The 27,691-nt window shown below is 46.1% G+C and overlaps 1 protein-coding gene across 1 annotated transcript in view; it reads right to left on the bottom strand.

Annotated features, from left to right (window-relative positions):
- The window catches only part of CDHR3 (cadherin related family member 3), a 64,495-nt gene that overhangs the window by 31,546 nt on the left and 5,258 nt on the right, over positions 1 to 27,691 (bottom strand). Inside the window, exons 2-6 of the mRNA XM_081079691.1 lie at positions 21,697 to 21,899; positions 16,071 to 16,236; positions 13,191 to 13,288; positions 3,529 to 3,623; positions 2,651 to 2,755 (exon numbers count right to left, since the gene is read on the bottom strand). Of these exons, the coding sequence (XP_080935817.1) occupies positions 2,651 to 2,755; positions 3,529 to 3,623; positions 13,191 to 13,288; positions 16,071 to 16,236; positions 21,697 to 21,899 (667 nt within the window). The remainder of the gene's footprint in view (positions 1 to 2,650; positions 2,756 to 3,528; positions 3,624 to 13,190; positions 13,289 to 16,070; positions 16,237 to 21,696; positions 21,900 to 27,691) is intronic.

Below are 27,691 nucleotides of genomic sequence, written 5' to 3'. Positions count from 1 at the left end.
GAAGACCGTTCGAGTTCTGAAACGTTTGAAAACAGCCGACAGCTAGGCCTCAGGATTTTGCACTCAGCAGAAGCGTGTTCGAAAACCGAAGCATTGACTTCCGGGTTTATGGTGTTCGTAAACCGAAATTTTCGTCAACAGAGACGTTCGAAATCTGGGGTACCACTGTACTTGGATCAGTTGGAGGATTTAATTTTGTTAATCCCAAATTAAACAATTGATGGTTAGTCCTAGCACTGATTTTGGAAAAAAGAAGTATCATGGTTCAAGGGAACCATGAAAGCCCCCAATGTCAACACCCAGTTAGAGACTGAGCAAACTCTTTGGAATCATCGTGGATGGCTGAGGCTCTGGGCTGACTCTGACTGAGCAGCCTGTGCAATGTCAGGGCAACCCCGCTGCCCCCAATCCTCCTTCTAGAACACAGGCTCCCTCAGACCCATCCCTGCCAACATCCACACAACACTGTTTGGAACACACTGTTATTTTTAAAAAATGGTTGGACGGTCACATAGGTCACGCTCTCTTTCTAGAATGGAGCCTAACCGTTTCATCTCTCAAACCACAAATGAGAACCAGAGTTCCAGACTGATCTCTGAGGCCCCAACAACCAGCTAAGGCCACGTTCTCTTTCTGCTGAGATCAATTGCTTTATTTTGGAAGATATAGTCCAAACCAGATGGTCTACAAGTTCTGCCCCGTGGGAGAAGTCATCTTCCCCTTTGCAACCCCACTAGCCTGCTTTCCCTCCTCACAGACTGGGGGTGGGGGAGGGCACTGCGGAGCACGTCAGTCCAGCCCCACAGGCATCACCTTCCTCTGGGGGCCGCTGATGAAGCCACAGTGCTGAGTGCGCCAAGGCTTCTGTTTGAATCCAGGCTGAGATGTCACAACGCTTTATGAATGGCCTGGCCTGTGCTCCTGGAGGAAATTGTCAGCAGCAACGTACTGCATCATCCTTCTGAACTTAATCAGTGTTACAGGCACTGGTGGGAAATATTACACGGGGTGGCTCTGCTGCTGTTTGCTCTATGTCAACACCCTGCAGACCACGGTGAAACACAGGAGCTTCACAACTGTGGTGTGTTTCGCCAAATGGCACAGGTTAGCCTGGGAATGGGGGGCCTTCATGCCTCCCAACCTCAGGATACTTTTGCAAGCATTCTGCCTGGTTCTGGGTCCTGGTGGCTTTTTGTTGTGGAGTTTCCTAGGCTGAATTTATTCAGAGCCATTAATGCAGATAAGACCCCAGGCAAGTAACTGTGCCAGTTTCCTTGTGGTTGACTCCTTCCACCTCAGCCACTGAGGCAGGCAGAGCCTTGTGAGCCAGGCTATTTGCAGGGTCATATGCTAGCCAGCTCAGAATCCCATCTTCCCCCCTGAATCCCTATCTCTGACAGGCGTGGCTCTCCCTGTTGTGCCTGGCCCGGTCCCAGGCACATTTCCACAGGCTGCCTCCACCACATTCATTTACCTTCCTCACCTCTGCTGGACGCAGGAGCTGCCAGACACAGCTAGACCTCTACTGGGTGCACCATGGCAGGAAGGAACTTAGAGCACCCAGCAGGGCAGGCCCCTGAGGCTCCACTGAGAGCCCTGCCCTCACTCAGAGAGGGTGACGCTCTAAGAGTGCGCTATACGGAGTCTTGGCTGATGATGTGGCTCCAGGATTCTGCCATTACTAGTGTGGAGCGCTCTATTATAAAGGTACCTGCCTTACACAGTCGTCCCCCCTCATCCATGGGGAATACATTCCAAGAACCCCAGAAATAGTATCAACCCTACATACACTATGTTTTTCCTATACATAAATAGCTGTGATAAAGTGTAATTATAAATTAGGCAATTTCATGGATGGAAGGTTTGTTCATACCATAGATCTTAGCAACCTTAGCACACCATTTTTTCTTTCCTATTAAGTCAAGAACTTTCACCTTTTCTCTTAGAGAAAGCACTTTACGGCTTCTCTTTGGCATATCCAAGCTGCCATCATCACTATTCTTGTGCTTTGGGGCCATTATTAAGTAAAATAAGGGTTATATGAACACAAGCACTGAGCTACCATGACACTTGATCTGATAACTCAGGCGACTACTCAGTGACTAACGGGGAGGGGATCACACACAGCGTGGAGACGCTGGACACAGGGGTGCTTCACACCCAGCTGGGATGGAGCAGACGTTGTGAAATTTCATCACGCTACTCAGAATCATGTGCAATCAAAAACTTATGAATTGTTTATTTCTGGAATCTTCCATTTAATATTTTTGGACAGCAGTTGACCCAAGTAACAGAAACCACGGAAAGCAAAACTGTGGTTAAGGGAAGACTACTGTATTTACCTTCTCCATAAGCCCATTGGCAAGCCTCCCTCCAGGGGCATCACGTCTGGCCCTCCCCCTGCCCACTGTCCCCACAATCCTGTGGTGCGTGTGAATGTGGGGGTGCAGAGGCAGGGGGGGCAGAGAGAGAAGATGGAAGTCCAGAGGTTTCCTCAGGTAAAGGACGCTGAACATCCCTTACCTCTTACCTCTCCTCCAGGCCAGCGCAGGGCACCCCTCTGTCTTGTATTAAATGTGTCCGAGGAGGCTCGGCCACCGGGGAGAGACGTGCCTGCAGCCCACGGAGCCCGGACCCCCGCCAAGCCTACCTGGTAAAGCGCGGGGCTTCGTCGTTGATGTTCACAATGTTCACCTCCAGGTATGTGGAAGCTCTGAGCCCTTGGCTGTCTGTCACTTCCACGGTGAGATGGTAACTGTCAGGAAACATCCCAAGTGAGGGAATTAAGCTTTGCTGACACTAACCTCAAAATGGGGTGGGGAAAAGCGAGGTGGGGGGAGGGAGAAGTCTGTCGCTTTCTGTCACCCCCTCCAGATGCTCCTGCAGGGTCAGAACTGCTATGTCGAAGCTTCTTTCCCCGTCTCTAGAAACCCACTCTCACATTTCTCACCCTGTAGTTCTCATTCACTGCTCGTGCCCTCCCTGTTGCACACTCTTTATCGCCATCCTCCTCGCAACATCCTGCCGAAGTGTCTATTGCGCCCATGTGAGGAAACCGAGACTGCCATGGATTAAGTAACTCGCCCAGGTTCTCACACCTGGTGCAGAGCCCAGAGCCAAACCTGGGTTGACCCCAAGATCTGTGTGTTTTCATCCTCAAATCAAGGACTCTGCCCACGTCTTTTCTCAGAGGCCTGCTCCCCTCTACCCTGCTGCTTTCATGTTAGCAAACAGCTCCGACAGCTGCCTCTACTGGGCTAGCAGGGCATCTGAGGCAGGCCTCCAGGTGCTTTGGGGGCCCTCTCCTACATGTTCACTCTTCTTATCTAAGGATAGATTTTGGATGGGGACAGAGGCCTTCCAGATAACTGCCTTATGCCCTCTTCCCCTTTGGGGTTCACTGCCCCCTGCACTTGGCAGGAAGGCAGCAAACTGCTCGGGTCCTCCCTAGTTGCCCTCAGGCTGCACTGTCTATTCCTCGAACCTCAGATAAATGGAACTTCAAGCAAGGTCATTGACAAAGGCTACCTGTTGTTTCCCGCTTCAAAGTCAAATTCTGTTGTGGAGGAGAGGGTCCCATTAGCAGACATTATGAAGCTCTTTGTGGGAGAAATCAGGAAGTACTAAGAAACAAGGAAAAAAAGAACATAACTAAGCATCTTTCCCCAGGAGACAAGTTTGTTCATTTCCCATTTTATATTCTTAGCCCATGGAACATTCTTGATGCTTTAGGATGAGGCCCACATGGGCAGTTCTCAGACTTACTGGTTCTTAAGCCAAGAAACCTCCGGATCTGTTGGTGAGCCTCTGACCCTGATCAGCCACACCCTGAGAAGCTGCACCAATTACAGGGTCCCTACCGAGGCATTCTGCTGCTGACGCTCTCTCATCGCCATATCTCAGTCACCGCATTCTCACTCTGTTTCCCAGGACGATGTCTGGCTTTGATTCTGTCTTGGCTTCAACTAACACTGTTTAAACACAGCTACCCTGCATTAGGTGATAGGGTGATACCAAAGGAAATGAGACCTGGTCCCTCCCCTTAACAAAACTGAGGATGTAGGGGGGCACAAGCATCATTCATTGAAATGATGGAAGGGCAAAGGGAGGGACAAGAGTGAGAGAGAATGAGACTTAGCAGAGTCCGAGTAGGCATCTGGTTTAGAGACATAGAGGGCTGTTTTGAAATCTGAGCTCGACCTTGCGCCCACTAGTCAGTCTTTTTACATCTTGGGGACTTGAAAGTCCTCATCCTCCTTGGCTTGTAGTGCCCAGCCCAGCTCTCTTGACGGGTCCCTGTCCAGCACCATTTGCTGTGACAGGAACACAGGCTCATTGGCCCGGCCCAGGAAGGGCCAGCCCAGAGGAGGACCACCCTGTACTCATCATGACCGCGTCCTTGCTCCCATGTTGGAGTCAACAATGCAGGGGAAGGGCCTGGATCAGAAGAGCTAAGTTCAAGTTCTGGTTCTCACCACAGGATCTGGGACAAGTCTCTTCCCCTGTTGGGGATGATATCACCAACTGCTCATCCATATTATTGTGAGGATTAGATCCAAATGCACATTGTGAAATGAGTGTACACTCGAGGCTTACATGTGTATATACATTTGTTCCTAAGGACTCTCAGGTTAGAAGGTTTCATTATGTCCTACGAGGCTGAGGGACAATCTCTCCTCAAGGCCTTAGATCTCTGGATCAGATTATCAATGGAGGTTTTGCAACCAGAGCCACAGCCCCTCAAGTCTAGAATCAGAGGAAACACCAGCCAATGCTTCCAACCCAGTGATTTGCTATGTTGTGATCGCAGCTGAGCTCCGCATCGGAGAGGAGAGGGTGCACAGAAAATAGACGAAAGGTCTCCGCTGGGGCCAAGGTAAGGTCTTTAAACCATTTTTAAAAGTGTTTACCTTCTGTTTATTATAACATTTTCCTAGTTGTAATGAACATACGTATTACAAAAAATATGGGAAAGACAGAAAAGTATAAAAAAGAAACTCAATAGTTAGTCACCTATAAAATCTCATCATTTTGGGGGAGAACCTGTTCTTTTCTAGGCAAACATACACCCTCCAAAAAATTGGGATGATTTTCTAATCAAAATTATAATATCTTTTTCTTTTCCTTTATAGCTTGAGCATTTCCCCATATTCTTAAATCTTGTTTTACAGGCCGGTTGGTTAATGATGGCACAGCACTCTACTGTAGGCGGTTATTTTACTAAGTCTTTCTTGCTGGTCATTTTGGCAGTTCCTACCCTTTTTTGGGAGGAAATATTTGGGCAATGCCAAAGAGCACCTTTCTCCCAGCACCCCCAAATTGTATAAGCACCTTGACAGCACTCAGAGTGCAATGTTTAAATCCCACGCCTTCATCAACTCGAGCTCACTGCCTGGGCAGCAGTGGACTAGGGAAAAAAGGACCTTTGTTGGGGGCAGATGAGTGGCTCAGTTGGTTAGAGCACGAGCTCTGGGTAACGGGGCTGTCCGTTCAATTCCCACATGGGCCAGCGAGCTGCACCCTCCGCAACTAGAATGAAGTCAATGAGCTGCCGCTGGGCTCCAGGGTGGTTCAGACAGAGTGCGGGCTCTCAACCACAAGGTTGTCAGTTCAACTCCTACAAGGGATGGTGGGCAGCGCCCCCTGCAACTAACAACGGCGACTGGAGCTGAGCTGCGCCCTCCACAACTAAGATTGAAAGGACAACAACTTGACTTGGAAAAGTCCTGGAAGCACACACTGTTCCCCAATAAAGTCCTGTTCCCCTTCCCCAATAAAATCTTTGAAAAAAAAAAAAAGGACCCTTGTTTTCCTTCCAAGTCCGGGGAGTGCCAATGACTCTAAAGACCAATCAGAACGTCCCCCCAGATCCACCCAGAGGGCCAAGAGGAGCAGCTCCTGTGGGAACTTCACACAGAGCAGCCCATGTCGTTGAGCAGAGCTTTCCCTGTAGCGAATCCCCACGTAGCCGTAGATCAGAGGCTCAAGTTGGATGCAATGGAATGGCAGAATTTATAGACGCCAGGGGGCATTTACCACATGCTCCTGAGTGGGGATATCCTTCCATGTGTGTTTTGAAATGCTCTCTAAAATAATTCCCCTGTTCTGGGTGGTCCGCAACATTGCAAGGTCTTGAAATGCAGAGATGACAGACATGCCTCCCTCTCCAAACGCTTATGGTCAACTTAGGGAACATACAAAGAAGATGTGGTAGAAGAGCTCTGAGAGGCATAAACATAGGTTGTGATGGGAGCAGGAGGACTATACGGCCCAGCTGGAACGTAAGAGTCATCACCTGGGACAGGCGAGTTCAGTGCAGTGGCTCTGGAACCAGACTGCGGAGTCTGAATCCTGATTCTACCACTTTCCAGATGTGAGAGCTTGTGCAACAAAGAGTCATAATAATAGGGCACGTCCCATGGGTGATCATGTAAAGTTCTAGAAGAATACCTGGTACAGTTAAGCCCTCAATGTATGTTAGCTACTATTGTCCAGTTAGAATGTAAATCCAAGAGGGAAAGGGCTTCATTTTATTCACTGCTATATCCCTGCTGCCTAACACATAATAGATGCTCAATAAATAGTTGTTAAATGTTAAATGGTGGGGTTTCCCTCTTGCCTATTTCCCATTTGAGATCAGCATTCCCACCTTAAAGAATCTTTAAAATCTTTAAAAAGGCAACAACAAAGTCTTGCCAAACTTCGAAAAAAAATCTGTTTGAATTTGGTAATGTTAGTCTTGAAACCTCCAATTTGCCTACAAGAAAGAAAAAAGAAACAGCACCAGATAGAAAGGGTAAAACTGCAGAACTAGGAACATGGGGAATTTCTTCTTAGCTTTTGTTAAGAGGCTGATTTCCTGGAATCCTGATTGTTTTTCTTTTAGAGCCAGGCTAATTTCCTTTATCCCTGAATCTGCGAGCTTGTGTTAATGGGAAAAGCAGTTTTGTACTTAGAAAGGAGATAATATCCATAGACTAAAAATATTGTGTCATGTGGCCATTTGCCAGCAACTCAGAAAGCTTTCTGTAAAACCTGGCATTCTCTCCCCCTTTTTAAAGGCTTGTTTAATCAAAGCTGCTCCCTTGATATTCACTCTTGGAAAACAGAAATTAAATAGAATGAAAAGCGACTGCAGCCCCTCTCTACTCCAGCACTGGCTAAGAAAAGTCCTGAGTAATCAGATCAATTCCGTTAACAAATGCTTGTCAGACAAGCTCTCCAGTTTCCCTGCTGGGAATATTCCTTTACCACCACCCCAGCTTTCTCTGCTTGCAGCCCCTTGGCAGCTGCGGTTTGCTCACAGACACAAAAGCCTCAGTGTGGAAGACGGTGAGCCATGCTTCCTGCCCCATTCACTCTTTACGGTGCCATTGGTGTAGGGAGGAAGGAGGGTGAGAGGGAGCTGGCCCAATTTCCTGAAATGTCAGGCTCCCTGGGGAGGGCGCCACCTCCGGGCCAGCTCCCCCACTGCAGTTGGAGTCACAGGCACACAATGATTCCACCTGTGCCGGTTTGCAGCCATCAGTTGCTTTCAGGCCTGCAGTGGAATTGAGCGACAGGAATTCAGCCTCCTCTCTCCTAAGAACAGAGCAGCCAAGTTTCCAGAGTGAAGAAAGGACCCTTATTTTCCTCCCAGGTCCAGGGAGTGCCTATTACTAAGAGCCACTGAGAACGTGCCCCAGACCCACCAGAGGGCCAACAGCACAGGAGCCATCTTCCAACCCGGCAGTCATAAGTTATAAATGTGATGCCACATTCCCATTATATTTGTCAGTGTAACCTGAGTATTTGATAAAAGCCTCCATTCCTCTCTTTCCCTCCATCCCACCCCAATCCCACTTCAGAGATGGGAGATGGGAGACGGGACTGAGAAGGAAGGCTGCCTAGGGGGAGAAACAAAAACAAGAAAACCTACTGCAAGCCCTTAACTTGGCTCAGGCTTGTATTGTATTGTTATCAGGGTGAGCTAAGTGGGTTGTAGGTAAATATTTGATGTTTTTAAAAGAGCCACATTTATAAATGCAAAACGCTGTAGATATGTCATCCTTTACTGATAAAGCTGCAGATCCTGTCCTCTTCTATTCCGTCATTCTTTCTTTATAACCAGTCTGGGTCCCGTTCTTTAATTCAGCCTTCACTTAAGGACAATGATCCCCGTCTATTTGAGAAAGTGTCTCTCCCAATGAACGGTCAGTGGTGATGTATTTGGAATGGGAGTTGTCCAATACCACTGCTTTCTCATTTCTTGAGCATTTTAACAAGAACCTAGAGCAGAATGCACTTTGCAAAGGCTCCCAGTGGTAGTTCCTGAGTTAGCAGGCAGATGGGGTGGGGTGGGGTGGGATGGGGGGGCCCTGAATGGGTGTACATCTGTGTGTGTGTGGGGGGGGTGGAGGTGCCTGGGGAGGAGAAAGGGCACTGTCACTCAGGAAAGAAAAGGGATGGGACACCAACGACAGAATTTTCCAGAGCACAGTAGAAGGGGATGAGCAGGAATTGGGTCAGAGACCTCGATCCTCACTAGAGTTACGTGGCCCAGGCAAGGCCCAGAAATATGGGGTGCTCAAAGGACTAAAAAACCCCATCCCATGGCAATTACTTTAGTCCCAGGAAGATTAAAAGTCACAACTTGCTGCCATTTCTCAGAACCATGACCAAGATGGAGGCAGAGAGAAAATTACTTTCCCTGTTGACCTCCCGATAGCCCAGCTACTAGCAAGGTCATGGCTCTTTTAATTTAATCCTTTGTCTGCCCTGGTGAAGACAAAGCACATTTCGCTTTATGCAAAAGTCCTTCCCTAATGGAAAGGCCAAGAGAAAGCCCCTTAATGGAGGAAGGGCTGCACTAAATCACTTTGCCTCCAGCTGCAAAACTGATTAACGTGTAGAGTCTCTGAGGAGAAGGCTGTGTGGCAGTCCTGGTGGCCATTGGCAAGCAGAGGGGGAGGAGGGAGAGTGGGAGTGGGTGGGACGGGAGTGGGGCTCATGGAGCCTCCTTCAGGAAATGGAGAAAGGGCAAGGAAAGAGGGCCCAGGGAAGAAATGGCGGTAACTATAATTGGTCACATACAGACCCTCCTGCACGTATTTATATCCTGAGCCCCACCTTCGCCCCATCACAGTACAGAGGGTGTACAGGGAGGGGGAGCTGAAGCTGGTCTAAACCTGGGACAGCCAAAACAGAAGCCACTAGCCATGAGCTCCTGTGACTACTGAGCATTCGCAGTGTGGCTAGTCTGGAAGATGAGACGAGCTGCATGTGTGAAATACACAATGAGTCAGAGACTTACTATGAAAAAAAGGATCTAAAATATTGCATGGATCGTTTTTATGTTGATTATAGATGTTGAAATGATAATAGTTTGGATATATTGGGTTAAATAAACTATTAAAATTAATTTCACCTGTTTCATTTTACTTTTTTAATGTGGCTACTGGAACATTTAAAGTTCATACATAGCACTGCTTTTTGGCTCGCACTCCAGGTCTATTGAGAAGTTCTGGTCCCAACTATGTACCACATGCTCTTTAACTTTCTCTAAAAAGAAGGAAGCAAATACCAGTGGTTTCTGCATTAGCCCCAATTTTACATTATCTGTGACACAATTTCACTCCATTAAGCCGGATAATGGTTGTAGGATTTGTCATGTTAAAGGAATTGGGATTTCTGGCAGTGTCCTAGAACTAGTTTTCATTCATACTTCCTCCTCTAGTGGCTGCCACCAGCAAGGTGACTCCTGGAACCCACCAGGTAAGATGACCACTTCAGACTTTTAGGGGGTGGGACCCAGACATCTGTGCTTCTTTTTTAAGGTCCTCTGGTGCTTTCAGTTTACAACCAAGGTTGAGAAGAACAGGTTTGGTCAATAGCAAATTAACCCATCTCCTTTCTCCTTGTACAGGGCAAAACATGTCATTTAATACCCCAAAGGGCCCAGGATAAAACGTGGAAGTACAAAGGCCATCATATGTTACTTCCTAAACTTATTACCTTTTTCCAGTCTGAGATAGGTTCATTCTAGATTATGTTCCCTGCTCCTGCAGGCTGGCTGTTGACTTTCTCTGCAGCTGTTACTTCTAGCACACATGTTAAATACTTTTTTTTAAGTGTGTTTTTCCAGGACCCATGAGCTCCAAGTCAAGTAGTTGTTTCAATCTAGTTGTGGAGGGCGCAGTTCACAGTGGCCCATTCCGCGTTCGAACTGGCAACCTTGTTGTTAAGAGCACCGAGCTCTAACCAACTGAGCTAACCGGCCACCCCCACATGTTAAATACTTCATTAATACTTTCTGCTGCAACTGGAAGTGTGCCCTTCCCAAACACCTCCTAAAGGCACTGCAGAAGCCACAGTGGCAGCCACCCGTTGCAGGTTCCACAGGTCCCACACCCTTTTAGCTGCTGTCAGCCCTCTTTCCATGGCACATTGTTTTTTAAGGGAGCAACACCTGCTGCATTGGTTCCCTACCTGGATAGCTTCCCTTCATCTGACAGGAACAACCTGATCTAGGAGGTGTTTATAAAGGGTCCATGACCTTATTCCTTCTGCATAATTTGGAAATATATTAAAAATGAAGATTTAAAAATATTTTTCTTCACACCTGAGATTCCTTCCACTTTGCCCCCATTGAGTCTCGTACAAACTTTACAGTAATGATCTTATTAAATTATAATTATTTGGTGTATGCATGACTGTCTCCCACCCAGACTAAACTTTTTGAGGTACAAAGATGTGTCTTATTCATCATTGTATCCAAAATATCTAATAGAGAACCTGACACATAGTGGATTCTTGGTGAATGTTGAAATGAACTAAATGTACATGTGAGGTTTCATACTTTGAGTTGCTGTCCTAATCTCCATCCAAAATCTCTTTTCCCCTGGTCACTATCAAGCAACAGTGGCCATAGGAAACAGTTCTGGACAGTGAGAAGTAAGAAGTCCTTTGAGTAGGGCTTCCAGGAGGGTCTTTGTTTTCCTACCAAAAAAGGGACAATCTGAGTTGGTCTGCCCCCTTCACCCTGTACCCCTTCCTGTTTTCGTTTTCTTCTTGTCCTTCCTGCCTGGAACTTAGAGGTAAAGGCTGGAGGCGTAGCAGCCATCTTGTAATCCTGAGGTGAAGACAAAGAGGATAAATCCAAACTGCTCTGGATGGAAAAGCAGAAAGATAGAAAGAGCCCAGGTTTCTGAGGGCAGCGGCTGTGCCAGCTCCGGATTGCCTGCCTGTCTGCCTCTGGACTTCTTGAAAACAACAAAACCAAAACCTCAACCTCATATCTACCACTGTGGTTAAGTTTTCTATTATTTTCAGACAAACACATTAGTAACTGATATAACAAGTATGTTATTAATAAGTATGAATTTAAAGCACCTATTATCGCTCTTAGCACATAGCAGGGATCCTTTGTTTGCATATTCATTTACTTATTCATGCAAATTGAATCTTCAATGAATAAAGGGGTTGTGTATCCCAAGAAGAAAGATTGATTTGATGTGAACGCCAAGAAGGAATTTCTCTGCTGAGTTAGACACCCCACAGCCAACTGAGGGCCCATAGTTTATAAATAATAAGAATCTAGTGTCCATCTGCACACATACTTTGTATACCGGGAAGAATCTCAGACTGAGCTTTCAACCTCCCGCACTGTGCTCCTATGTTGACCCTTATAAGAGAGTTCCCAGTTTCATCTTTTAATTAATGGACTGAGACCTGCCCCATCCAATCAGAACCATGCAGCTATCTCTTCATTTGCATCTTTACTGACCAATCACAGCAGCTCCCTGACGACCAATCAGAGCTCATAATGACAACAAATCAGGACTGTGTGATTTGGACTAACAGAAGTGGGCAATTTGGATTCCTCATTTGCATAAAATTGGACCAATTGGGAACCAGGGTGGAAATTTTCTCTATAAAATGCAGCCTTCCATTTGTCTTTAAAAAGCATGCTTTCAAGGTTGGCCAGAGGCTGACTCCACAGTCTGCAAACTGTTACCTGAATAAAGTCTCCCCCTTTTCTCTCCAGTGCCTTTGGATTTGTCAACAGTTGTTTTTGTTTTTTGACAGAAGGATTATCTTCTAATAATAACAGACTATTCCCTAATTTAAGATGTGTCCAATAATCTTAAACAGCTTTTATTCAAACCCTGTAGACCATATTATATTGGTCCTGGAGTTTATTCCCGAGGCTTACTTCCTTCGTTAGAATAAGTAATCCCATTGAAGCAGCAAATCACGCAGCAAACAGCAGAAACAGCCGCCTGGTGTTGCCAATCCCCTGAGTGTTACATTTCAAGTCTTCTCTTCTCTAGAAGGTGGCGTTTGTAGGAACATTGCCTGCTCCAAGGTTAATCCAGTGGCATTATTCTCTCCTCCCTGGGCTGCTCAGCTGCACAAGGTGGGTGCACAAGGCCACGTCAGTGGGCAGAGGAGGCGCTGGAGCAGCTTTGCCCAGGAAGGCCAAGAGGCTTTTTTGCCTGAGGTTTGGTGGTTACAAGAGCTCAGCGGGCAGCTCCATCAAGGGAACCAATTAGAAAGGGAGAGAAGAGAGATCAGCTGTCTCAGACTAAACCATGAGGAAACTTTCCAGGACCCAATCTCATGCTTTCTCTATGGAATTCCTCTTTGTCTTTGGAATTCCTGGGTCTCAATCTCTCTCTCTCTCTCTCTCTCTCTCTCTCTCTCTCTCTCTCTCTCTCTCTCTCTTGTTGGCTCTAAGCAGCTTGGCTTTATCTCTGAAAAGGAATTGTAAATGCCTGTCTCTGGAGTATGCATTTTATGCTTATTTTAAAAATAATATAGCTGGATTTTTATCATCTTAGAATTAAGAAATATTGAGCAATTTCAATACACCAGAGATTGTGCTAAGTGGCTTTACATTCCTTCTCTAATACTTACAATCCCCCCTACTCTGTCAGGTGCTGTTATTCTTCCATTTTTTCAGATGAAAAAAATTGAAGCTCAGAGAGGTTAAGACCTTGTCCAAGATCACACAGAGCCAAGAGTCCAGTCTGGGGTGTCTTTCTCCAGAGCCCTCGTGTCCATCCCAGCCTCCCCTGCCCTCTACGCTTTGGCAGTGGGCAGCATATCCCTCCCATTGCCAGTGCCCAAGCTCTCCCTGCCAGGACACTAGGCTCCTGAGTCGAAGGCAATGTGGAGAAGCCCTTCTCTAGTTTAACACGGAAACTTACACTGAGGGGTGTGTTTCGACTTGTGTCTTCTGGATCGAAGGCCTCAACCTGGTAAATGAATCCAGGGTTTGCTCCTTCCACGATGTAGAGGCTTAGACCTACAGCCACAACCATAGTGGAATAAGAAACATTTTGTTAAATGAAGCAAACAAGATTTCCAAAACCAGGGCAGCCAAAGGAAACCAAACATGGCCAAGGAAATCAAGCATCGTGGGAAAGAGGGGGCAGCAATAATAAGGGCCGACTTGCAGGAGTGGGTCCGTTTACGGGAATTAATAAAATTCTAGGTGGGCCAAGCTGGTACCAAGTCTTCCCATGTTTCCTCCAATGAGAAGTGACCCAGGGTGCTGTTGTTTAGCGGGAGAGAGGGAAGTGATAAGAGCAGAGTTGGAACATAACCACAGGTAGGAACCGCCAGGGGGAGGCTGCTCCATGCCCCAGATCCTCTTCAGTGTAAATTGCTCCTAAGCTGAGCTGAGGTCATCCCTTGAAGTGCATTTAGCATCTCAGCAGAAATGAGTCCCTAAAATGAGGCCTGACAGTGAAATAGAGAGAGATGGAATAATCGGGGAGAGAGGGCTACAAAGGCTCCAAGAAGGGACCAAATATTGATTTCATCTACCTCAGGGTTCTTGGCTGTCAGGGGAGGGAGGAGCAGGCAGCCCCGCTTGGCACCACCCGCCCTGCCTGAGGGGCCGCCATGCTCTCTCTCTGCTCTGGCATCTTTCCTTCTGAGAATCTGTGCCTGACACATGACTGACAAGGTTAACATTAACTCACTCTTCTTTGAGGCATTGTGCCGAGGACTGAGCGTATGTTTTCTGCTTTAATCTTCACAGTGGCCCTAGAAAGAATGTATTGTCATTTTCTCCACTTTTATCAATAAGGAGGCGTTATGAGGTTGTCTCAGCTGGTAAGTAACAGAATCAAAATTCGAACCCAGGCGTCTTACATCTGAGCTAGGGCTGTGCCTGGAGCACTCACAGATCGGTGAGCAGGCCAGGACCGCTAGAGCAGAAGTGGTGGTGGGGAGATGTGTGGGAAACGCCCTGGCGGGAGCGGGGCTGGGGCATGGGGTATGCGGGGGCTGAGAGTCCTGTGGGCTTGCCAGACCTGGTGGGGCTTTAAGGAGACTCGGGCTCTCCTTCTGAGTGAGATGGGAAGTTTCTTGTAGGGTTTCAAGCAGAGGAATTTCTCAATTTAACTGATAGTGAACAGGACCCCTCTGGCTGCTGTATGGAGAATCAGTAGCAGAGGTCAGGGCAGAGCAGAGAGCCCAATGAGTGGGCCGTGGCAGTAATCCGGGCGAGACAGGACGAGTGGCTTGCACCACGGAGGTAGTGGTGGAAAAGCCGGGGACCAGTCGGACTCTGCGTAGATTTAGAAGTTGGCAAGATTTACTAAAGGATTTGAAGTTGGGTGTGAAAGACAGCGAGAAGTCAAGGCTGACTTCAAAGTTTGGATCCCAGCAACTGGACGGATGGAATAACCATTAATTAAAATGGGAAAGACAGGAGAAGCAGCTTTGGGTGGGGATGGTGGGCATCAGGGGGGTTGAGTGGGAGTCAAGGGTTTGGTTGAGGAACATTAAGTATGAGATGTCATATTCTGACACCAACTCCAACGTGTGGACGTTTTCCTTACACCACCAAGCAATTCTCTGACACCGGCTGGGTGTTCTACCATTCAACTCAGTTCAAGTCCGGGTTGTCACCTGTGCTTTTGACCTACCAGCTACGGATCTGAGTTTCCCACAACCCCCTCTTTGGGTTCAATTACTTTGCTAGAGGGAATTCCCAACCTCAGCGAAATCTTTTACTTACTAGGTCACTGGTTTCTTATAAAAGGATATAACCAGAGGGAGGAGATACACAGGGCACAACACAGGGAGAGAGCGGCGAGCTTCCACGCTCTCTGGGCACACCACTCTCCCTGAATCTCCACCAAACCCGCCCTTTTCGGTTTTTATGCAGGCTTCAATACAGGGGTGTAATTGATTAAATCACTGCCCGTTGGTAATTGAACTCAATCTCTACCCCTTCTCCCCTCCTGTGGTGGTGGGGGTGGGTGGGAGTGTGTGTGTGTTGGGGGACTGAAAGTTCCAACCCTCTAAACACATGCTTGGTTCCACTGGTCACAACTGCCATACTTAGGTGACCTAGGGGCATTTCAAATGTCATGTCATTAACATAACAAAAGATAACTTTATGACTCTCATCACAGGAAATCCAAGGGTTTTAGGAGCTTTGTGTCAGGAACAAAAGGAAGACCAACTATACATTTCTTATTATAAATCACAATATCACAGCTGTCTATTAGATATCCAAGAGGAGATGTTAGGTAAGATACTTGGATATTTGAGTCAGAAGTTCAGGGGAAGACCTGGGCTAACCCCATAGACTTGGAGCTTGTCGGTATGAATATCGTTCAAAGCCATGAGGCTGGGGGAGATCACTCAGGGAAATTACCCTATGCTCTTACACGTTTGGTCCCTGCTCTACAGGATCCCAGACACACCAGGGGTCAGCGTCCACGGGGAGAATGAACAGGTCAGTCAATGACCAGTACACAGTGATGAGCCTGACGAGCTTAGCCCAGCTTTTTCCAGAATGATCCAAGCTTCAGTTGCCAAGCTTCAGTTTCTTCCCCGGGACTGGGAGACACCCAAGAGAAACCATGGCTGTGAAGGACTTTGTACATTGCTGGGCATTATCATGGGACTCCTAGGCTGGAGGACATTTCATTTGTTCCCTGCTCATTAAGCAGCTGCCTTTTGCAGGGAACAGCTGCTTGTGTATTAACTTTGCTGTTTTTCTCTTTTCCCCAGGGTCCCCCCTGAGGCACCGTCTGGGCTGCATTGCACACCTAGGTGTATCTTACCTTTTGCCAAGTTGCCTAGAAATTGAGGCGGCTCATTCACATCTGTTACCTGGACAGTTAGGACCTGCAGGTCAGTGACACCAACATCGTCCTGAACATAAATTTGCAAATCAAATATCTTTGGTCCTGTTTCAAAATCTAGTTGTTCCTTCCCAGTGGTGACAACCTAAAAAGTAAGTGCAGAATTCTTAGTAATCATGTGAAAGAAAGTCTGCTTTGTATGCATGCATTTTGCGAAGAGGTATTACTATGAAGGAAGCGTCCTGGAAACCATTTTTCACTCGCTGTCACAGAAACTGGTTGTTTGCCTTAGTCCTTCCAACATAAGCCCCACAATACTTCACTAAAGAGACTGCTGTGTGTGATGATGCTTTTCATGGGAAAGAAAAATATTTAGGAGACATTCTGGTTTCAATGAGTGGAGATGGAAAGCCCCATAATTTAAAAAAAACCTATGATTACTTGGGGTAGGCTCCCACACAAGTCCCTTTAGCAACCCTAAATATAGTTAGATTTTCTCCTCTTTAAGAATGAGATACCACACTTTCCTGGGACTGTTGTTAAATTACATCTTGACTCATCACTCCATTCTAATTTTCCCAAGGCCCCTTCCAAGAAGAGAAGAAGGATACATCTGCAGAAATAGGAAATGATATTTACTAACATCAACAGCCTGTTCAGTGTGTGTGTGTGTGCGTGTGTGTGTGTGTGTGTGCCTTCCCACACATTCTTCCACTGTTGGAAACTTGTCCTCTGTACCACAAGTGTTTTGGAGATGTAGGAGGGTTACCTAGAAGCAGGGCCAGAGAGATTTCCCCAGCATGTAGCCCATTGCCAGCAGGAGCCCAGGGTCTGTGGTGGGAGTGTGCTGCTGAGGCTACCTGGAAGCCAGTTTGTAACCTGTGACATCTGAGCTCTGAGAAGGCACAGAGTCCTTTGAGACATCAAGGACGAAATTTCATAAATATCTTAATTATGCTAAGAGAATCTTTCGGTTATTAATACAACTTGGGCCAGACAATGAGGCATTCAGTATCCTGTAGTGAGGAGATCACTTAACTCCAATCCCATTTCCATCACTGAACTGCTATGCGCCCTTGGGAAAGTCACGTCACCATTTCCTGGTTTTGTTTTTCCCTCATTAGAATTAGGTAAATAATTGTTGCCATGTTAAATGGCTATGTTATAACATAAAGTATTATAAGGAAGAGCTCGATTAGGGGACTATGGAAAATCAGAGGGAAGAAAGTTCATTGTGAGCTGTGTTTAGTCAGGGAGGGCTTCATGGAGGAGGTGGTGGGTATCCTGTTTACCTTTGTGAGATCTGGATTGGGTAAAGAACAGAAGACAGCCACAGATATGAATGAGTGTGTACAGTGGGGGGAGAACGTATGGAGGAGGGCTGAGAGGAAAACGAGGTAGTCTTGTCTCTATCCACAAGCAGGCTGAGCTGATATCCACACAAATGAGGAGGACCTTGTATGTATACTTGGCACATGGTAGGTAAGAGACAGCCTAACACAGGGCTCAAGAGCATAGACTTTGGAGCAAGACTGAGTGGATTCAAGGCCCAGCCTTCCCATTACTTAAACCTTTCTGTGCCTCAGTTTCCCCATCTGTAAAATGAAGATAATAAGAGCATCTACTTTGTAGGGTTGTTGTGAGGGTTAACTGAGCTAATCCATGGAATACTTAGAGATCACTGGCAGTGGGCAAACCCTCAGCAAATGTTGGCTTTTATTATTATTATTAGATAGTCAAAACTGTCTAGGGAAGGTACGTCTCCCAGAGCAGCCCCCTCTGTCCAGACAGTCCACTCTGTGTCCTGATTTATACTCTAGCTTCCTGCTGAGCCTGGAGCCCTCTTCTGAGCCCCAAGCCGAGACAGTCCTTTGCCACAGTGTTGTCTACTGACAGCTCCACCACCCCGAGAACTAGCCCTAAACACCCCAGAGGGAGGAAACAGAACAGTCAGAAAAGTTCCAACCATATTATATCTTGGAACCAAAGGAATTGGGTTGCTGTCAACACAAAGGGAAAAGTTGTTTTTGTTGTTGTTACCAGCATTTACTCAATGTTTGTGTGCCTGGCTCTTGCCAAGCCATTTTGTGGAGTATTTTACTTAATCATCACAACAACCGTAGGTTGGTAGAACGTCTCCTAATTTCACACACATGGAGACTGGAACAAGGAAGGGAGGGATTCCAAAGGCCCCAGCTGGGGCGCTGGGGGCTAGGGGGTGGTCCGCAGTTTGGTTGCAGGCCATCTGCCTGCAGTTGTGGTGAAAGGCAGTAAGTTTGGTTTAAGGCATGTCAAGTTGGAGGCCTTTCTGGACAGGGCTGAGTGCATTTACAAAACCACAGTGCTCGTGACAGCAGATGGGACAGAGGAGTCAAGCACAGAGAGGCGCAAAGGGAAGAGGACAGGTGCGGCCTCCATGTGACCTCAGAGGGCTGCAGTCTTTGGAGCGGCCGAGCCTGCCATCACACCTCCCGAGCTTTTCAGAGCTATCTTTCCTGGTGCTGCTCCAGGAGAAAATCCCTTGACCAGTGATTACCCACATGGGCCAGTGCGGCCCCAGCGTCTCCCTTGCTGGGCAATAGTGAGCCAGCGCAGTGTGGGGGCTGAGCAAGTTCTTGGGGCCAGCCTGCCCGATCTCAAATCTCAAGTCTGCTACCATTAGCTATGTGAACCTTGGACAAGTTTCTTGACTTCTCTATGCCTCAGTTCCCCCATCTTTAACATGCAAATAGTAATAGTACACCACGTCAAAGTGTTGTTATGAGGATTAAATAAATGAATTTACAAAATGTTCAGGGGAATTCCTAGTATATGGTAAATGCTTCCTAAGTGTGAGGAAGCATTCCTAAATGCTTACCATCATCATCATCATCATTCATCCTCTTCCCCTTCTACCCCAACCCCACCAGAAGTCTCAGCAGCTGTGTTTGAAAGCTGAGAGGCCAGGCCTTTGGCATGGTTTGGAGGTCACCCTCAGAAAGCCCTGCACGACTGAGTGCCAAGGCCAGCACTGAGCAGACCTCTGGACCAGAGACTCAACACCTCATCACTAGACTTGTCATCCTGCAGAGTATCAAGCCTGCCCAAGGAGGAGCCAGGTTCTTCCACAGAGAGGGCCCTGACATGTGCTTTGGGCAGCAGGAGTGGCTCGTGTGAGCAGTTTGGGTTGGATACTAGGATCTTCCTCAAGGGAGATGTTTGATGATATTGGGTAGTTTCTGGAGAAAGCAACCAATTCTTAAGAAGAGCTACTTGTGAACTTGTGACCCAGCCAAGGTCCCACACAGGGTACAGCTGGGCAGCTGCAGGCTGCGGTGCCAGGAGGGCACCAGGACTGGGGCAATAGGGTGAACATTCGAGCCTCCATCAGCCTAAGAAACACGCCATTTCTCAAGAACAGGCTGGGATTCTTCCTTGACTGACAGCTCTGCTTGAATCACATGGCGTGTGGGAAGACCATGTCCATAGAGGACTTAGGGTCTCATCGAAAGAGCAACAGATGTGCAGATCAGTGCAGGAGAAAGAGCCTGAGACTGGGAGTCAGAAGACCTGAGTTCTTATTTCAACCTTCATGGTTATGTGATCTTGGGCAAATCAATTAACCTTGCTACCTTTTTGTTATCTTCTTTCTAAAATAGAAATAAAAAAATTTAAATAGTGATAATACCAGTGTGAGTAGGAAGCGTTGAAAGATCAGGCTGTGAATGTGCTTTGGAACCTTTGCAGATCTGAAACGGCATTAAAGGCAGTAGACTGTAGAGGCTGAGAGTAAAAGTTCTCAAGTGGAAACAAACAAATACCTGTCAACGGATGGCTAGACAGACAAAATGTGGTATATCCATACACTGGAATAATATTCAGCCATAAAAAGGAATGATGTACTGATCCATGCTACAAAGTGGGTAATTTTATGCTTACAAGAAAGAAGCCAGTTGTCAACGACCACATACAATATGATTCCCTTCATATGAAGTGTCCAGAATAGGCAAATCCATTAAGACAGAAAGTAGATTAGTGGTTGTCAGGGACTCGGGGATAGACAGGGGCAGGGCAGTGACTGCCAATGGATTTGGAGTTTCGTTTGGTGTGATGAAAATGTTCTAAAGTTAGATTGTGGTGATGGTCTCTGAATATAGTAAAAACCACTGAACTGTACACTTTACATGGGTGAATTGTATGCTGTGTGAATTTATATCTCAATCAAGTCATTTTAAAAACATGATGAGAGCTTGGAAGTCATACTGCCTGGATTCCAGTTTCAGCTCAGCTACCTAATAGCTTGTGCAACCCAGAACAAGTCATTTAACCTGTCTGTTAAGTTTTGCTCATTTTCCCCATCTGTAAAAAGAAGTAATAATACAAATAAAATAATAGAATAATACAAATAAAATAATGCAAGTAAAAATCAAGAATAAACACGTGTAAAGCACGTTCAACAGTGTCTGCCATATATTAGGTGTTCTCTAACTGCAAGCAATTGGCAAGGCTTTTAGGAATAGACGAACAACAGCTGTTAAAGAAGAGCCAGCTGTCAAGGGAGCAGCTAGACAGGCAGGTAAGTCACAGAACCAGCGTCTGGGGCCTGGGAATGTGTGCTGGGTGCTGAGGTGAAGACTGCCAGACTGTGCGCTCCTTATGTACCTGAGGGCCTACCACGGGGGTGAAACATCAGATGCCCGGGCTCTGGCCCTCAATTCGTGGGCTCCACAGTGACGCTAATGATCAGCTGGGTTCAAGCACATGTAGTGTGTCCCTCAGGGAGGTGACTGTGCCGAGACCAAGCGAGCTGGGCCCACTGGGTCCCACCAGAACCCCACAGCAATGGCAGGCAGGGCCAGCGGCAGGGCTGACGATAACAATAGGCGGTTCCTACCCCAGCCAGCCGAGGGAAAGGGGGTGGGTGACGCTGAAGTATAAGCAGGTCCAGACACCAGGACCCTAAGACATCCTTAGAAGGCTTCTGAAGTTAGCAGTGGAAAATCTGCAGTGAGGAGATTTGTCCTACAAGAAGGAGTGACAACTTTGGAAAGTCTCAAATGACAAACTGGAAGACAGCAGTGGTGCCATGGTTCTCGAATGTCAATGATTGGGTCTGAATTACCCAAGAGGAAATATTCACACAGTAGGGCTGGACATTTAGACTTATATTTTTACTATGTTCTTGCATATTAAACAAGTCTCCTTGTAGATTTCCTTCTGAGAAAAATCACAGAATCCTAGAAAAGCACAATCATCAGACACAAGTTCATCAGGGCCTGGATTGTAAGGAGCTCAATACTCATACTATCCCACCTGAAGAATGTAGTAGCTGCCAGCACACCTAATACCTGATGTCATGTGAGGGTGGTTGGCATAAGAAACAAGCCTTGTATATGTAACAAATTGAGCCTAATGTTCAGTTGGACTGGATTAAGTGGAGCACAAATGTTCAAAAGCTAGCACAGAAGGCTCTAAGATGCCCCACACAGGACTTCTGGATCTTACAAGAAGGGAGATTAAAGCAGGGAAAGAGAAGGAAATGACCACTGATCTAGAATCCCATCTGCCCCTCATCTTCAGGACCCTCTTTGCAGACAGCTCCCATTGGGAGCAAGATGGTACTTACCTCAAAGTCGGTGCCTGACAGCCAGTTCACCCTGAAGGCTTTGGTGAGGGGACTCGAGTTGATTATCAGGGGAAACCCTGGGATCACAGGTGACAGTGATGCTGATAAGTTCACAGAAAACTCGTGCACTGAAGTCTCAGGTGGAGAATTCTCTGCCACGTTGCTTGTAGCAGGTAAATGGATTAGGTGTAGCGCCTCTGCTTCTGTGGATTTAAAAAGGATACAAAATGACAAGAACACAAAGCCTTGTGCTGGGAACAGGAACTTAACAGCTTGTTCTGTGGCTTCAACTTGTAGCTCAGAGCAACGATGGAACCTGGTCACTCCCCAAGAACCAATACTCTTGCCAAGAGCTGGAAATGGGAATGAGAGATCTTCTCGGAGCCAAGAAAACAACCACCACCGACAGCCATGAAATCTGCTTCTGTCATTCCATAAATAAAGAGACTGTGCTCCTCTTGTCTCCCTGCTTCCCTTCTCTTTTCTCCCAGTCATTGTGAAGAGCCAGGGAAAGGGAAACATGACACTTTAGCAGATAGACACCCACTTGAAGGACCTCGTCTAGCCATGACATTCTCTCTCTTACAAGGTAGTTTATAAGAGTTTATTTTCCTTCTCTGTGTCAGTATTTGATTCATGAGGTCATCTGAGAATTGAGTGTGCGTGACTGGAACGTTCCAAAGTCATGGTGGATCTTCCCACGTCCATAAGAAATCTCAAGGACAATTATTTGTTATTACTGGGCGCCATAAGTGTCATATAGAGAGTCAATTAGTACTTCTTGGTTGATAGAGTAACTCCTGTTTCACAGAGAAGGAAATGAGACATTCAGGGAAGTGAACTGTCTTAGACTGCATTACAGACAGGGATTTTACAATTTAAGAGAAAGTGTGTTTCTTCCAGGAAAGCCTTGGGACATTCTGAGGTCTCCGTGACACTCTGCAAGACAGCAACAGGTTGTTCTGTATTGTTTCCATAATGATGGTTACTGTAAGGAGTAACCCCAAATCCATTCCTCTCAGAACCTCAGGATGTCCCTTACTTGGAAATAGAGTCTTTGCAGATGTAATTAGTTAAGAGGAGGTCATCCTGGATCAGGGTGGACACTAAATCCAATGACGATTGTCCACACGAGGACACACACACAAGGAAGAAGTCCATGTTATGATAGAGGCAGAAATTGAAGACCAGGAATGGCAAGCAACCACCAAAAGCTGGGAGGTAGGTATGGAGCACATTCTCCCTCAAAACTTCTAGAAGGAACCAACCCTGCCAAAACCTTAATTTCAGGCTTCTAACCTCCTAAACTGTGAGAGAATGTATTTCTGTTGTTTTGGGCCCTCCAGTTTGTGCTAATTGTTATGACAACGCTAGGAAACTAATACAATGACCATTTTACCCAATGTTCTAAATAAGGTCATCATGTAAAATTCTTTCTCTCATGTACTCCTCAAAATAGTCCTCTTAGATAAGTATTAATGTCATCATTTTACAGACGAAGAACTGAGTTAATGGACACACAGTAAATACAGGCATTCCCCACCACCTCAGGGATACGTTCCAAGACCCCCGGTGGATGCCTGAAACTGCGGATAGTACTGAACCCTACACATGGCTGACAATTAAGTTCGCAAACTTGTTGCAACGATGTTGCTAACCTTTCTTGACATCAGAGGGATTATTCATTATGAATTTGTACCAACTGGACAAACAGTTAACCAGACTTACTATTTGGAAGTGCTGAAAAGGCTGCGTGAAAAAATTAGACGACCTGAACTTTTCGGCGACAATTCATGGCTCTTGCATCACCACAATGCACCAGCTCACACGGCACTGTCTGTGAGGGAGTTTTTAGCCGGTAAACAAATAACTGTATGGGAACACCCTCCCTACTCACATGATCCGACCCCCAATGACTTCTTTCTTTACCCAAAGATAAATGAAATATTGAAAGGAAGACATTTTGATGACATTCGGGATATCAAGGGTAATATGACGACAGCTTTGATGGCCAGTCCAGAAAAAGAGTTCCAAAATTGCTTCGAAGGGTGGACTAGGCGCTGGCGTCAGTGCACAGCTTCCCAAGGGGAGTCCTTTGAGTGACCGTAGAGATATTCAGCAATGAGGTATGTAGCACTTTTTCTAGGATTAGTTCACAAACTTAATTGTCTCACCTCATGTATTATATTTTTTCCTATACACACATACCTATGACAAAGTTTAATTTATAAATTAGGCAAGTAACAGATTACCGACAACAATAATAGACTAGAACAATTATAACAATATACTGTAATAGAAATTATGTGAATGTGGTTTCTCCTTCAAAATATCTTATTGTACTGTAGTTAACCTTTTCACTTCAAGGAAGCACTTTATGGCTTCTCTTTGGCATATCTGAATTGCTGGCATTACTACTCTTGTGCGTTGGGGCCACTATTAAGTAAAACAAGGGTTCCGTGAACACAAGCCCCGTGATACCTCAAGAGACGGCTCCTAAGTGACTAACAGGTGGGGGAGCAGCTACCGATGAAGATGCTGGACAAAGGGATGATTCACGTCCTGGCAGGACAGAGTACGATGAGGACAGACCACATGGAATTTCATCACATTATTCAAAACGGTGCACAATTGAAAACGTATGAATTGTTGATTTCTGGAATTTTCCATTTAATATTTTCAGGCCACAGTCAACTACAGGTAATGGAAACTGTAGAAAGCAAAACCACGGAGAAAGGGAGACTGCTATAGTAGGTAACAAAGCCACAGTTTACACCAAGATGCTACATCTCAGTCAGGTTCCAGATCTTGGCCACCATTATTAGACACTAGAGACAAACCACCTGTAGTGGGAGGAAGTACAGGGTGACAGTAGAAGGATCTGTCCTACTGAAAGGTGTAAAATTTCTAGACACAAACCATGGAAAAATGTTGGCTTTCGTAAGAGAGTGTTTTGGGTTCAAATTTGGGGGAGGGGATCCAGAGGAATAATTGAAATGTAGGAAAAATCAAAATACAAACAAATTCATTGATACGAGCTTTCATAAATCTAAAATCATCTTATTTAGATTAGAGACTAAAATTCATTATACCTAAGTTATTTTTGCTCACAGAATTATCTGGTTTTATGGACAAGGACTGTGCAAGGACTCAGAAATACCAAAACATGGGCTCGGTGGCTCAGGTGGTTGGAGCTCCGTGCTCCTAACGCTGAAGGCTGCCGATTCGACTCCTGCAGGGGATGGTGGGCTGTGCCCGCTGCAACTAACAACGGCGACTAGACCTGAGCTGCGCCCTCCACAGCTACGATTGAAAGGACAACAACATGACTTGGAAAAAATCCTGGAAGTACACACTGTTCCCCAATAAAGTCCTGTTCTCCTTCCCCAATAAAATCTAAAAAAAAAAAAAAAAAGAAATACCAAAACAGCTGCAGTTCAGGGTGATGTGAATATGAACAGATTTTTTGTTTTAATTTTAACTTTTTTTTATTAGTTTCAGGTGTACGAAACAATGTAATAGACATTTACACCCCTGACAAAGTGATAACCCCCCACCACCAATCTCCTACCCCTCTGACATCATACATAGCTGTTACAGTTCCCCTGACTCTATGAATAGATTTTTTTAATCTATTAAAATTGACTTTAGTATTATCGCATTTTTGTGATAAAAACCAAGAGCAAAATAGTACACTTGGAGTATTTAGAGGCAAAAAGTTCCCAAAAATGGTTTTTCAAAATGAGCAAAATTATCAGTTGCTTTGGTAGGTTGGATTTTTTTAGGCATAATTCCCTCATGCCCTCTTTTCCCACAAAAGTCCCCAGGGCCCTCTGAACTGTTGTTCGCAAGGGTGTTTCCTCACTGTTCATGAGTGCGTTTCCTCACTGTTCATGAGTGTGTTTCCTCACTGGTCAATAGGACAAGGACAGTCATAAGCAAAATGAAACATTAGCAATTTATCTTGAAGGATCCCCCCCACCTTCTGTTGCCTCCTCCCACCCACCCCAGGGTCTTGTGCCCCTCCCGCCAAGGAGGAGGGAAGCCTCTATAAATATTTAAGCAAAGATATAACTCATTAGGTTTTTCTCAAGAATAGGCTGGGGTAAGGTAGTGCCCAGCCCAAATGAATAGACCAAAACAAGTAACCACTTGTCTATACTAAGATCCTACTCATCAGGCGTTGTGCTACGGTAGCTATTTTACTGCCTGATTTCATCCACTCTAAACACATTGTAGGTATTGCTGTAGCCATTTCACACACCTGAGATTACGCACTCATAAACTGGACCAAGATGGCGCCGGGGGCTGATAAGAATTTGGCTCCTCAACACAGATGTTAGATTTGGGTGATGTGATCTGTAAGAGGCTATTTGGGGAAAAACATAAGGAATTGTGCTGGAATATTAGCTTGATGTGGGCACGGGTAGGAGAGGCTTGCGAAGCCCCACTCAGGACTTTCCCCAGCCTCCCTCTGAACAGGCAGATTACTGTAGCCACCAACCTTGGTGTGCCTCCTTTAGAGAACTGGGGAAGCTGGAGAAGAGATGCTTCTCAGATCAGAGTCACCAACGTTATCTACAAATATCTTGGAACCAGGGAACCCGAAATAGAGTCTCTGCTGGGAATTTTTCTATTTGGTTGGTTAAGATGTAGGTGCATCTTGTCAGGTAACCAGCCTCCACAGCAGAACCCTCAAAGGGTCTCACCCAGGTCAGATGAACATATCTCCAGCTGACAGTTTGCTTTGCTGGGAGTTGCATTAATTATAACTTTGATATGCCCTGCGTTTGAGAGACTAATTCCATGAAGAACCAGCCTTCCAATCCAAGGCCTCTGACTGCAAGGACTGGACTCTGTATGGCTCCATGCTTTCTCCTTATGTTAGCATAGCTTTTTGTAGTCCTCCTTGAATGGTCATATTTCTCATGGCAGTGAAGGAGGTATTTTGGAAGGAGAAGTGGATCTATCCAGTGCCCCTCAGGCAATTTGTGTTGGGAACTGCCTGTTCCATGGATGGATAAAGCCAGATTGTGTCCTTGGACATGCCCTTTCTGCTGGCATTCCTGTTGGAGATGTTCTGCTCTTCATCTGGTGGCTTCCCTTCCCAGGGCAAGGTCACATGTGCCGGGACCATGGAACTGAATTCTGAAGCCTTTGCAGTAGACACTCTGGGGAAATTGATAAAAAAAGGAGCTAAGCTGGGATTGCTCAACTCTTAGTTCAGGACCCAGTTCCTCGAGCTTCCTTACTATTTAAAACAAGTAGTAGCAGCAGCAGTAACAGCAATAGTAATAATAATTAGTGGCTAGGGTCCACATCTTAAAAATAGAGCATTAATAAGATAAAAATTTACAACATGTTTAACCCATTCATTATGCAAAAAAACTTTAAAGGACGTGCCCAAAGGCATCCAGCTAATCAGGGGCAGAGGAAACGGTAGGAGCCAGGGACTGGTGGCTCTCCCCAAGACACTACACACATGCCTTCCAAGGCTGGTCACCCAAACTTTCTTTGCTGGTCTGAATGCTGGAGAACAAGAAAGAGGCTTTAATGGAATCTGACTTACACATATATTTTAATTAAGAATCAAAGTTGCCTGAAGCTTTGAAAAAGAAAAAGCCTGCCAGAGATTTATTATCAACCACTGAGCCCACTGCAATGTCCTGCTTGTGGCTGAGATCTGGATTGATGCTGTCACTTGTTTCAAAACGAGCAAAATCACTGCCTTGCCAGAAATGGACCAATGAGGCCTCCTTCTGGGGCGTGTGTTAGAGTAATTAAGGCCTCCGAAGCCTCAGTTTTTTTGGGGAAGCTGCCCACCCGGGACTTCAGACACTGAAGGTAATGATGTGGTTCAGGGATGTGGGTTGATGCCATCTCTTTCTCCGACATGCTGCTGCTCTCATTTACAGCTGTTTTCAATACACAGGGCAGTACTCATCTGAGACTGACTCTCAATAAATGCCTCTTTATTCTCTCTAGAGGTAGTGAG

This window comes from Rhinolophus hipposideros, assembly GCF_964194185.1.
Source record: "Rhinolophus hipposideros genome assembly, chromosome: 18".
NCBI lineage: Eukaryota > Metazoa > Chordata > Mammalia > Chiroptera > Rhinolophidae > Rhinolophus > Rhinolophus hipposideros.
This window is presented reverse-complemented; position numbering and strand designations above follow the sequence as displayed.